The sequence below is a fragment of the Alligator mississippiensis genome, chromosome 3 (assembly GCF_030867095.1).
Source record: "Alligator mississippiensis isolate rAllMis1 chromosome 3, rAllMis1, whole genome shotgun sequence".
NCBI lineage: Eukaryota > Metazoa > Chordata > Crocodylia > Alligatoridae > Alligator > Alligator mississippiensis.
The window spans coordinates 301,543,671-301,555,771 of record NC_081826.1 but is presented as its reverse complement, the minus strand read 5'-3'; the positions used below and the strand labels follow the sequence as shown (position 1 = coordinate 301,555,771).

General features: G+C 56.6%; 1 protein-coding gene across 1 annotated transcript in view; it reads right to left on the bottom strand.

The window, feature by feature from the left end:
* LOC102575206 (receptor-type tyrosine-protein phosphatase kappa) overlaps positions 1-12,101 on the bottom strand; it is a 78,847-nt gene that overhangs the window by 14,759 nt on the left and 51,987 nt on the right. Inside the window, exons 12-21 of the mRNA XM_059725373.1 lie at positions 9,877-10,197; positions 9,475-9,572; positions 8,741-8,933; positions 8,375-8,483; positions 7,831-8,086; positions 5,227-5,266; positions 3,304-3,409; positions 2,423-2,490; positions 2,056-2,204; positions 1,767-1,854 (exon numbers count right to left, since the gene is read on the bottom strand). Coding sequence (XP_059581356.1) covers positions 1,767-1,854; positions 2,056-2,204; positions 2,423-2,490; positions 3,304-3,409; positions 5,227-5,266; positions 7,831-8,086; positions 8,375-8,483; positions 8,741-8,933; positions 9,475-9,572; positions 9,877-10,197 — 1,428 coding nt within the window. The remainder of the gene's footprint in view (positions 1-1,766; positions 1,855-2,055; positions 2,205-2,422; positions 2,491-3,303; positions 3,410-5,226; positions 5,267-7,830; positions 8,087-8,374; positions 8,484-8,740; positions 8,934-9,474; positions 9,573-9,876; positions 10,198-12,101) is intronic.

Genomic DNA, 12,101 nt, shown 5'->3' with positions numbered 1-12,101 from the left:
GGGGGATATTAATCGGCTACATGATGACTAATGAGACACAGATGTGTGGCAGCCTTGGAAAAAATCAAGCATCATTTCAGTACAGATAAGAAGATATATTTCCAGTGCAGCTGGGGCAGCATTCATAGGGAATTTGTGAGAAGTGCTACCTACAGTGCTGGTTATAGGATGAGGCTTGTCCCTTGCACTCTGGGCATTTTCTGGCTACGGGATACTGCTTTTGTGCTTTCCCCCTAGCTTGCTCCTCAGCCTTTTGGCTAGGAGCAAGTAGGACTAGGGAGCATCTGAACTCCAAGGCTTCTGGGTCTGGGGTTTGCATGTAGGATGTCTGCCATGATTTACTGAGTCCAGTTTCAGACCCCTGCTGCAGAAAGGATGTGGACACATTGGAGAGAGTCCAGCGGAGGGCAATGAAAATGGTTGGGGGCTGGGGGCAGGACTAGTGAGGAGAGGAGGAAGAAAATGGGCTGATTTAGACCGCAGAAGAGAAGACTGAAGGGGGATTTGATAGCAGCCTTCAACTCCCTGCAGGGGGGCTGCAAAGAGGATGGAGCTGGGCTGTTTTCAGTAGGGGCAGATGACAGGACAAGGAGCAATGGGCTCAAGCTGCAGCAAGGGAAGTTGAGGTTGGATATTAGGAAAAACTCTCTCACTACGAGGGGAGTAGCACACTGGAACAGGCTCCCCAGAGAGGTTGTGAAATGTCCATCCTGTCTGATCCCCCGATTTATTTTCCATGCTGTAGCAATGGGAAGGAGACAAATTCAAGGCCAACCTCTGATAATTAAATTCCATACCTGGAAAATTATAACAAATTGATAAATTTTCCATCTATGGAAGCTAATTATTGGGGGTTCATCTTATAATCAGGGTTTATTTTCTTGAATAGAAGACATAGTAGTTGCAAGCTGTCATAAAGAAGAGGGAGAAACCTTATTCCCTTGACACAGAGGGCAGAGCCTAGAGCACTGGGTTTGCACTACAGCAGAACAGGCTTGGATCAATTCCCAGAAACCCTTTCTTGCTGGATGAGCAACAGGATTGCGGGACAGAGGGAAACAGTAGGATCCCTTTAACTGGAAGTTCAGAAGAGGCAGGACAGGCATCTGTGTACACAGTGAGGGATCGGGGCACCCAGCCTTGGAGCAGGATGGTGAGAGCCCTGGGAGCCTGTGATGCTAAGCACAACCTTGAGCTTAATGCACACAGGGATCACTTTTCCCACGACTGGAGGGAAGCCACCTCTGGGGCAGCTGCTGGGCAGCACTGCACAATGGCTGCAGGACAGGAAGAAAGTCAGATGCAGACATCCAGCTAATGTGTGACAGGACAGCAGGGTGACTATGACATGAGACGAGGATGCACCTGCCTTAATGCTGGGGTAGGCAAGGCAGGCGAGCCTACATACACTAAGATGGCAGCTCCCACAGCCCAGCAGCCTCCAGGACCCTCTCCCAGGGGCTAGCCTGGACTGGGATGGTGCAGAGATCCCTACTGAGCCACCTTCCCCCCCTGTATTCAGCACCTAGGCATCCTTGGGGGTCTCCTACCTCTATCAAGGGCTGAGCAAGCTGCTCCGCTTTGCTGGGATCTCAGCCAGGTTTATATGGCTGTAGCTTCTCCCTCATAAAACAAGCTTCCCCAGGGCTCAGCAAAGCTAAATAATTGCACCCACCCCCAGCAGGGCCCAGCTAATGCCAGAGCTGCTGCCACCTCCTCCCCATGCCCGTGGGCCACACGCCGCAGAGGTGAGAAGCTCCGCTCACATGGGATGATGTTCTTGTAGCGGTTCTTGCCCTGGTTGCAGGGCTCCTTCCCAGCATCGCAGGCATGCAGCAAACCTGAGATCAGCTTCTGCAGGGAAGAAGGAGACACTCCTGGTTAGCAACCCCCAGTTCCCAGCCACACTGTGCCAGGATCCAGGCCCAGCCAAGGCCAGAGGACACTGCACCGCCTCGAAGCACCAGGACCAGAGAGCTACCGAGGTTGAGAACAGCTGAGTGTTCAACACAAGCAACACCGCAGAAGAGAAACATGGTGAGGCCAAGCACTGACCTGATACTCAGCTTCACACCCAGCTTTAGGCCTCTCAAGGTCTGTGTCTTCTTCTGCCTCTTCCTCCACTGCCATTTCTGCTCTCCTAAACCTCTTCAGAGTCTCCAGCAGTTCAGGCACCAGGATCTGAGTGTTCAGCTTGCTTGTCCCTATTGCATGCACAAACCAGGGGTCGGCACATCTCTGAGCCTGTCTGTGTGGAGGCGTGGGGCTGGGTGTGCTCCCCATGGGAAGGGCCCCATCCAGGGAGGGTTACCAGCCCCTCTCCCTGGAAGGCACTGCAGCTGCCCTGCCTGTGCTGGTGACCCCTCCACCAGCATGTCTAAGAGCCAGGCAGGTCTGACACTGGTCTCTGCTCATACCACACCTGCTCGACGACTCCTCAGGGGGATCATGCCATTGCTCTCATGGTCCTTTGACTTATTCCGCTTCCTCCTGCAAAATGGCATTGTGAGACCCATGGAAAAGCGTAGAAGAGACAAAGCAGGGAGGGAGCATCAATGCTCCTCTGAGCTCTTGCAACCATCATCTTTAATAAGCCAAGGCAGTTCCCTGCAAGAAACCACAGGCACGTCTCTTGCCCCAAATGTCCCAGCCCTGCTGCATGCTGGGATAGGTAACCTCAGCTCCACAGCCCTCCTGCCAGCCTGCACAAATGAGGTGTAACCCTCGTTAGCTGCCAGTACAGCTGCAGGCCAGACTCCCTGAGGTTACATCTTCCTTCATGGACCCATCAAGGGGCGGCTCAGCTGTGATAGCTGCCAGGGGGAGCAGGTACCCCCAATACTTCCACCACAGCCTGGGCCCTGACACAGCGGGGTCCAGATCACTCTTCATCAGTGGCTGGATGGTGCTGGGGTTTTAGTCTATAGGAGGGGCTCTGCATCTGACAGCCAGACTTCTGAGTCACCCCTTCCCCAGGCACTGCAATGAGGGGGGAGTTCAGTCCTTAGGAGTATCAAGACCCATTCATGGTATCGGTGACCTGATTGGTGCTATAAGTCCAAGTAGAGAGGCTGCCTGTGTGGAGCTGAGCTGTGGGCTGGCCAAAAGGCAGCTTCCCAAGCCCCCTGCCTGCCTTGAGCATGGACAGCTGCAGCTTCCCTCAGCATCTGGGGCAAAGATGGGGTGAAGCCCCCACTCCAGGCTGGGACAAGTACCCTTGAGGTCTAAGGCATGGCAGTCTCTGCTGGGGAGCAGGGAGCTGGGCAGGAGATGCCCTCAAAGGACCGACCCGCTTGCACTGACCTGGAGAGCAAGACCAGCACAGCGATAGCTACCAGGAGCACCAGGACCGCCACCACCACAGCCAGTGCTACAGCTTTGCTCAGAGGCTCCCCCTTCGAGACCGACCCTGCAGCAAACACAACACCAGAGCCAAGCTGTGGCACAGCTCCTGCAATGAGCTTGGGACTCTCATTTCTATGAGGAGACCCACAGCACACGCTCCCTTGCTACCATGCTGGAGGGCAGGAAGGACAGGCATGTGCCTGGTGTCTGCCCTTTGCAAAACTGTGCCTAGGGCAGCCAGACATGACCCCCAGAGCTCTGCAGTGTCAACACCCATGGGCTTTCTGTGTGCCCATCCTGTTTGTACCATCATAAGGCAGTGATTCTTAACCCGGCTGCACCCTGGGGTGCCATGAGATCTTTTGAAGGGTGTCCTGAGGCATGAGGAGATAAGCAGATAAGCACAGGATCAGGTTTGTCCCTGTTTGGAGAATCCCCTTGCCTCCCCAATCTCACCCCCTCTGCAAGGAGGGAAGCATTGTCACAGGTATGTTCATCTTTGAAATGGGGTGCTACTCAATTCACAGGAGTTATATAGGGGGGGCTTGAGTCCGATGACAGGGGATTTGGGTTCAAAGAACCGCTGTGAGAGAGGCTCTAACCAAGACCAGGCCCATGGTGTCAGACCCACAGACACCCAGGGAGATAAAATGTCTGCCCCAAAGGGCTTCCAGTCAAAATAGGCAATAAAGGCAATAGGGGAAAGAGAAAGGACTTCTCCTTGGTTGCAAAGAGGATGGATCTGGACTGTCCTCAGTGATGGCAGATGACAGGACAAGGAGCAATGGGCTCAAGCTGCAGCAAGGCAAGTTGAGGTTGGATATTAGGAAAAACTCTCTCACCAGGAGGGTGGTGAAGCGATGCTCCGTCCTGACCCAGATGAGTGGGTTAAATTGGAAGCAGAGGCCTGTTCCCTCCCCACCGGGATTGACAGACCTGGGGCCACCAGAGGCCCTTGGGAAGATCCAGCCCCGACCTCCTACATCACATGGGCCCAGGGGCTGCCCCATTTATTTCTGTCATTCACATGCTGCCCTTCCCAGCACAGGCTGAGGGTGTCTCACCACAACACAACAGAGCAACTTGAAAGGGCAACGAGAATAAACGAGACAAAATCAAGCAGAGAATACATGAATCCACTTCCCAACCTAGCTTTGGTTGCTAAATGCCTGCCCGAGCAGGAAGCTATTGCAGCACTTCTGGAAGGCATCCAGGTTTGGGCTCCATTGGCATCAAGAGGGAGGCAGCTCCAGAGCTGAGGATTGCTGCTGAGAACATTTCCCCGTGTTTTCCCCAAGTGGGCATGCTGAACCTCATGGGAAATTGCTCTCGGCTGATGCTAGGGATTGCGGATGTGGAAAGCAGGAGGACCTATATGTGTGCAGGGCCAAGACTGTTGAGGGCCTTCTAGGTCACAAGCACCTTGAATTGTGCCTGGGAATGGCAGAGGCTGGAGGACTGATGTGCTCTGGGACAGCCACCCCCGACAGAAAGGGGCAGGACTGGGGTATTGCCCTGAAGACCAAGCACTGCATGTTGGGTCTGACAGCCCCTGTGGGCAGCAGCTCCCTATTCAGGACAACTGTGCACCCCTGCTACCCATGGGGTGACCCTCGCACCCTGCCAGGCTCCAGGCTGCTCCCAGCCGGAGCCGAGATGCAGCCAATCAGCAGGGTTGGCTCTACAAATTCATGCAGCTCCGTGTCTTATCTTGCCCCCTGCCCCTGTGGGCTAGACCTGCCTGCCCAGCTCTGAACCAGACCTGCCCCCGCAGGCACCAGAGCTCCTAAAAAGGGAAGAATGTGCTGAGGATTTCTCCCTGCCTCCGGCTCAGAGCCAAGCCTGGCAGGGACTGGAGCGATAGCAAGAAATGCCACTCACCAACAGAGAAGTCGTAGCGCGCACAGCTGGCTTTCTCCACCTGTGGAAGAGCAGAGGCAGGAGTTACAACCATCTCTGCCCTCTGGAGCAAGAGCAATCGTCACACAGCACCCAGCACGTCTCAAAGGCTCATTATGTCTCTCTGGAGGAGCCAGGGCTAACTCTGCAGATGGCAAAACCGCAGCAGACTGGGGTCAAGTGCTTCTGCACCCATTTGGCATGGTGCCTGGTGCTGAGAGAGACCAGAGCCTCAAGATGAATAGCTTGGGTTAGATGAGTTTGTCCCAGACCGCACAGCCAAGCAGCAATACAGCAAAGCAGCCAAGGAAGCATCCCCTACAGAGGAAAGCAGCTCCCAGCCTCCTGCTTTCCTCTGTAGGGGATGCTCCCTTTGCTTACCCTGTGCAAGCCTGTCCCACAGGAAGTAGGGAAGCCCCACACCTAAAGCTATGAGCTCTGAGCTGGACAAGCTTGGAGCAAAACCCCCAGCTTAGCCGGGGGTTCGGAGGGCAAAGGGCAGAGCAGAGGTGACCTGGGTGCTCTCCCAGGACAACCCGCCACAAGGCAGAGGGGCTGGCTGCTTTCAGCCTCTGCCTCAGCACAGCCAGGAGGGACTGAGCCCTTCTACAGGAGTGACCCTGCCACGCTGCTTGGACATGCTTTACCCCATCCAGCTCTTCGCTTCCCCAGCCCAGGGCATCAAGGGCAGCTCCTGGCATGGCCAGGAACCCAGGGGAGGGGTGGGCTCGCTGTCACTGGTACATGGAGTCATAGACAATGAGGGTTGAAAGGGACCTCAGGAGTCATCTAGTCCTGGTCTTGCTCTGAGCAGGGGGTTGGACTAGATGGGACCTCCTGAGGTCCCTTCCAGCCCACATCTCCTATGATTTGTGTTCTAATCCAACCCCCTGCTCACAGCAGGACCAGCCCCAACTACACCATCCCACCCATGGCTTTGTCTAACCAGGCCTTAAAAACCTCCAAGGATGGAGACTCCCCCACCTCTCTGGGTAACCTGTTCCAGTGCTTCATCACTCTCCTGGTGAGAACCATTTTCCTAATACCCAACCTCGACTTCCCTTGCTGCAGCTTGAGCCCATTGCTGCTTGTCCTGTCATCTGCCCCCACTGAGACCAGCCCAGCTCCATCCTCTTTGCAGCCCCCCTGCAGGGTGGTGAAGGCTGCTATTCAATCCCCCTCGGTCTTCCCTTCTGCAGACTCAATCAGCCCATTTCCCCCTGTGGAGGGCCAGTAGGGGACACTCCTGCACTGAGCCACCCACCTCACTGCACCCCACCAAAAAACACGCTTCGAGCATCTCCCCTGGGGCACCTACATCTGGCCAACCCCCTTCCTGGAGCACACTTGCAAGTCTGGGGTAACCACTGCCTCCACCATGGCTGGGGTCTTTGTTAGGACTCTGTGCCACCCGGGGTAAACAGACCCTGTAGACCTTGGGGCTGCTTAACCCACGGTGGGATTTTGGGTGCTTCTATTAGCCTGAAGCATTCACAAGCAACCTGCAGTACAGGAGGAAAGCAAAAAGCCAAGCCCTCTTTAGCCAGCCTAGCAAAGTGAGCTAACAAGGCTGGTCCTTTCCCTCTTAAGCACACACAGAGAGGAGGCATGCTAAAACAGATAGATTTATTGATCAAAAAGGAATAGGGTGAGGAAGGGATACAAAACAACAGAATATAGAAAGAAAACCACCTTGTGCAAAGCAGTGCAGGCTGGTTAGTTAGCCTTTGGATACACGACTAGAACACTTAAACCTAAGTTCTTGGCTAGATTTCAAGTAAGTTACTCCCATCCATGTCCAGAGATTTCTGGAGGCCCATAGCTTGATTCAGTGACCAGAAGATGTCTCCCGCCCGAAGATGGAGGGACCCTTTAAATAACCTTTCTGACCTCATCACCTGGACCCAGCCAGAAGAGGTATGTTCTGAGCTCCGCTGATGCTGACCAGTGAGTTTGAAACATGCCGGCCCTCACCTTGAGGAGTGACCACTGCCTTTGGACCACCCCTCCAGGTGAATGGCAGGAGGGCTCCACAAAGGACCTGGACCTAGGAAGAGGGAATCCCCCCTCCTTAGGGAAACACCTACCAGGTGGCTGCCTAAGCAACCAGGTTGATGGACACATGGGCAGAGGGAAAGAGAGAGAAATAAAAAAGAGGAAAACAACCAACCCAAAGAGGGGGCTGGGATGGAGCTTTTTCACACCCTCAGCCTCTCCTCACCAGTCCTGCCCCCAACCCCACAACCCTTTTCATTGCCCTCCGCTGAACTCTCCCCCATTTGTCCACATCCTTTCTGTCATTGTGGGGGCACAACTGGACACAGGACTCCAGATGTGGCCTCCCCGGTGCTGAATAGAGGGGAAGGATCACTGCCCTCCATCTGCTGGCAGCGCTCCTACCGACGCAGCCCAGGATGCCAGTCGCCTTCTGGGCACCAAGGGCACACTGCTGGCTCCTGTCCAGCTTCTTCTACCCTGTAACCCCCAGGTCCTCTAGGTCCCACAAATCCAGGGCTAGCATCAAGCTCTCAGTCACGGACCAACTCATGCAGCCTTGGACATGGGGAGCCCCAGGGCAGAACCTACCTGCTTCCAGCGGCTGACGACGCGGACCAGGGCCGTGTAGTTCTGGCCGAGCTGGAGGGGAGCATTGCAGTACCCCTCGCGACAGACCCCGTCCCCTAGCACGAAGTCCATGGGGCCCGTCAGGTTGTGTGCGGGGACCACAGCTGCTACATATGCCTTGTGCCCCTGGCTGGCATTAAATGGTTGCAGGTCCAGTGCAAGACAGTCATCCGCTTCACTGCCATTGGGCCCCACAGTGACGATGATCTGGTACTCCCTGCAACAGGGGCATTACATGGGGTGAAGGGGCCAGAGCAGGGCCAAGGGGCTGGACACCGACAGTGCCCCAAGGTGCTCTGACTTCCCCTCCTGCAGCTGACAATGGAGCTGCGGACACGGGACATTGGGCTGACCCTAGCATTGACATCGGAGCCCATGCAATGGAGTCCAGGTGCAGCTGAGGACACGGGTTGCAGGGACCTCTCCCCAGTCACACCGGAGCAAGGGTTCCCAGGAGGAAGGTGAGCGTGGAGACCCATCCAGCCCTGCCTGAGGCTGCACTTACTGTATCGGGCCGCGGAGCTCAGGAACAGGGTGCAGGGGGAGCACGGCTGTCCCACTCTGGGAGACATCGCGGATGCTCAGGCTCCTGATGGCAGAAGGGATGTCCGGATCTGGAGGGAGGACCCAGAGGGCAGAGCATCAGCTGGCAGCACTGCCAGTGCATTTCAGGCCCTACGGAGGGGCTCCAGGGAGCAGAGCACAGAGGCATCCGAGATGCAGGCGGCTGCACCTCCTGCGTGGGTCATGCACACGCCACGGCCCTCACAGCAAAGAGGAGGTAGGTGCCACCATGGAGATCTCTGGGGGCTGCTGGGGGCTCCGGCTGCTCCCACCCCCATTGGACATCTCCGGGGGCAGAGGCCATTACCTGCAATCTCCGTTTCGAAGGCGTATTTTGATGCCTCTCCGAGGCCGGCAGCTGTTAGGCCCTGGACTGTCACCGTGTAGTTGGTCCAGGGTCTCCAGCGGGGAGGCCTGTACTCAGTGACCGATGCGTTCAGCTGCACCACCCGTGCCTCGAGGAAGCTGCCGTTGTACTCTCTCCGAGCCGTGATGTTCAGCTGCAGGGAACAGCGCAGTGCTGGGAGGACTCAGGCCTGCCCCGATCCCCGCTCAGTAACAGGGGCAGCGAACCCCACTGCGTCCCTGGGACCGGGAGGGAGTGTGCCCCCAGCCACAGCCCTGCGCTGCACGGGCAGCATGGGGGTCCACCTTGGGACCCAGCCACAGCTATCCCATGGCCCTGATGCACCAGGACACCTCCCAGGGGGCTGCCTGCTTGCTGGTATACCCAGGGAAGGGCTGGGCCAGGCCACACATGCAGCAGCACGAGGAGCTGGCAGGAGCCGAGTGCTGGCCCCTCACCATTATTTCATTCCACACAGAAGAAGAAGGCAGTGAAAGCAGGCTCTGAGCATCATGGACAGCACAGACATGCGGTGGGTGGGTCAGTCCTATCATGTCAGGAAGAGCAGCAGGTGGTGCCTACGGCCTCCTGGGAGATGCTCAACTGCACCTGCCACCTCTCCCTGCGCAGTCCCTGTCCCCCGGCGCAGACCGGGCTCCTGGCTGGGCCACGCACTAGAGTCCACTGCCCAGTACCTGGTACCCGAGGATGTCCCCATGGCAGGACGGCAGCTGCTTCCACCGCAGGGATCCGGTGCTGGGGTCCCTCGGCTCTATCTGGGGCTGGGCTGGCACTAGAGCAAAGGACGGCAGGTCACTGCCCAGGCCCTGGGGCCAGGCCCAGCACCCACAGCTCAGCACTGGGGGGGCAGCTGCAGGCCAAGGAGCTGTGGCTGGGCTCTGCCCTTTCTCCAGGGAGGACCAGGGGCTGGGAGCTCGTGCAGCTCCTTCCAGGTAGCCACGGTGGTAGAAGAACTGCTCTGCCCCTGCCCCTGCCCATGGGTGCAGAAACCTCATGCTAAGCTGCTCCCCCTCCCCAGCTCTGCACACAGCCCACAGCTCCCACCCACGGCTTGCGATTCACCCCCCACCCCTTACCTGTTTCACTTGTCCTGAGAAGCTGCGTGTAGAGGACAACACTGGGGGAGGATCTGGTAGCCCCATACCGTGCAGAGATGGTGACGTTGTAGAGGGTGAAGGGTTGCAGGTTGCTGCAGATAAGTGTCCCAGCCTGGCCTCCTAATGCCTTCTCTGCGCTGTCTGCTGGCCTCCAGCAGGGGTTGGCCTGGGGTCCAGCCGGCAGGCACTTGACCTCCATGGCTGAAATGCTCAGGCAGGACTTAGAGGGGGTGCAACTCCAGCCGAGGCTAATGCTAATGGGTGTAATCAATGGTGTCCCAGTGATGATGTTGGGGCTGTCTGTGGAACAAACAGCACATAGGGGTTACTCCCCACCCCGCAGATACCATGGCCCTGAAGGATGCTGCAGTCAGACCAGCCCTGACCTCTGTGCAGGGGCGGGGGGGTCAAGATGCCAGGCTCACTGAAGGCAGCCCGGACAAAAGATGTGTGACCACCATGTCTGTGCAGAGCCCAGGGGTGGCTCAGGTCCAAATACACCCAGTTCCTTTGCTGTCACCCAGCTCTTTCCACAGCCTAGCACAGCTCATGTTTAATCTGCAGGGAGGACACAGCGCATGGGGAGACCCCCTGCCCCGCACACACGTGCTGGCTGCAGGCACCTGCCGGGGCCCCAGTGACAGCCGCAACCCCTGGACCTGCTGCCTCTCCCTGCTGCATCTCCTTGTTCATGCCAAGGGCAGGGGGTCGGACCTGATCATCTGTTCAGGTCCCTTCTGATCCTAGAAACTATGAAACTCAACCTCTCAATTGTTTTGGCAATAACTTCATAGCCTGGGGGCGGGGGCAGGAGCCCCTGTCACTCCACTAGGTAGTGATGGTGCAGTTCAAATTAACTGGCTAGCATCAAACAACACCTGGCCAGGATTGGCTCAGGATGGTGATCTCAAAAGGCCTATATAAAGCCCAGGTGGCCCAGGAGGAGGGAAGAGAGCCATTCTGGAAAGCATGGAGTAAGCTGCCAGCCTCTGGAGCTCTGCTGGGCTCCAGATGAGCAAAGAGAGCAATATTGGGAAACACGTGAACAACTGCCCAGGCAGAGAGATGGGGATCTCTCTTGAAACTGATGGGCACACCAGGAACTGCCAGCCTCCAGAGGGAAGCTCAGTCAGCTTCTGGACGATCCTTGTGAGTAACCTACCAGAAACTTACCTAGAAACATCACTTACTGTGATGCAGCAGCGTGGGAACAGGCTACCTAGCCACACTGTTTGCTCTAAAGTTATCCTGTGACATAGCTCTAACCTGTACTCTTCCCCAAGCATCCTCTTTGTAATCAATAAAGGCCTCCACTGTACCAAGTGTGGTGGACTCCTTGGGAGAGGGTTCGGGCATGCCTTTTTTATTCCCTTGGCTCAGATGACCAAGCAAAGCTCATTATTGTGCTTCAGGCTAAAGGAAGCAGCCCAAGGTCTCTCAGTGGGTATATCACCCTCAAGGGCTACAAGGCCTGTGTACCCCAGGGGGCACAGGGCCCAGAAACAGTCCAGACCCCTGGGTGGTGGCAGCGGTGACCCCAGGCTTATGGGTGTGCTCCAGGAAGGGAGCTGGCCAGATGTGAGGCACCCCCAGGGAGGCACTCGGAGCCCGGTAGGTGCTCGGGCGCAGCGCAGTGGGTGGCTCAGTGCAGGAGCACCCGCTACTGGCCCACCACGGGGGTAAATCGTAGATCAGTTAGAGGGATCTGAATTCCCCGGGGCCTTGAATGCTTGTGTCTGCCAGACAGAGAGGGACAGGGGAAAAGCCCTGGTCAAACCCAGGTCCCTCTCCCTTCCAGCCTCCGCTCCCTGCCACCATGTGACACAGCAGATGGGCAAGATGGACCAGGACCTGACCCAGGACACGGCAGCTCTTCTGTTCTTATGACGAATCAAGTCAGCAGGGCCTGATGAAATTCACCCTGGAGAATGTGCAGGTGAACCACGTTACAGGCCCATTTGGCACAGACCAAATCCAGAGGCCTGGGGAAGGGAGCTTGGGTAGAAGCACAGAGCTTGGGTAGAAGTAGTGCAGCTTGCTCTTACACAGGTCCATGGACCTGATTCTCTGACTTTAGGACAAGTACATGATTTCTCTCTGGAAGATGGAGGGCTGGATGACACAGTCCCATGCACTAGATCACACAAAAGTGTGGGATTATTTTACAGCTTGATCTGGTGCACATGGTCAGGCTGGGTCCCAGG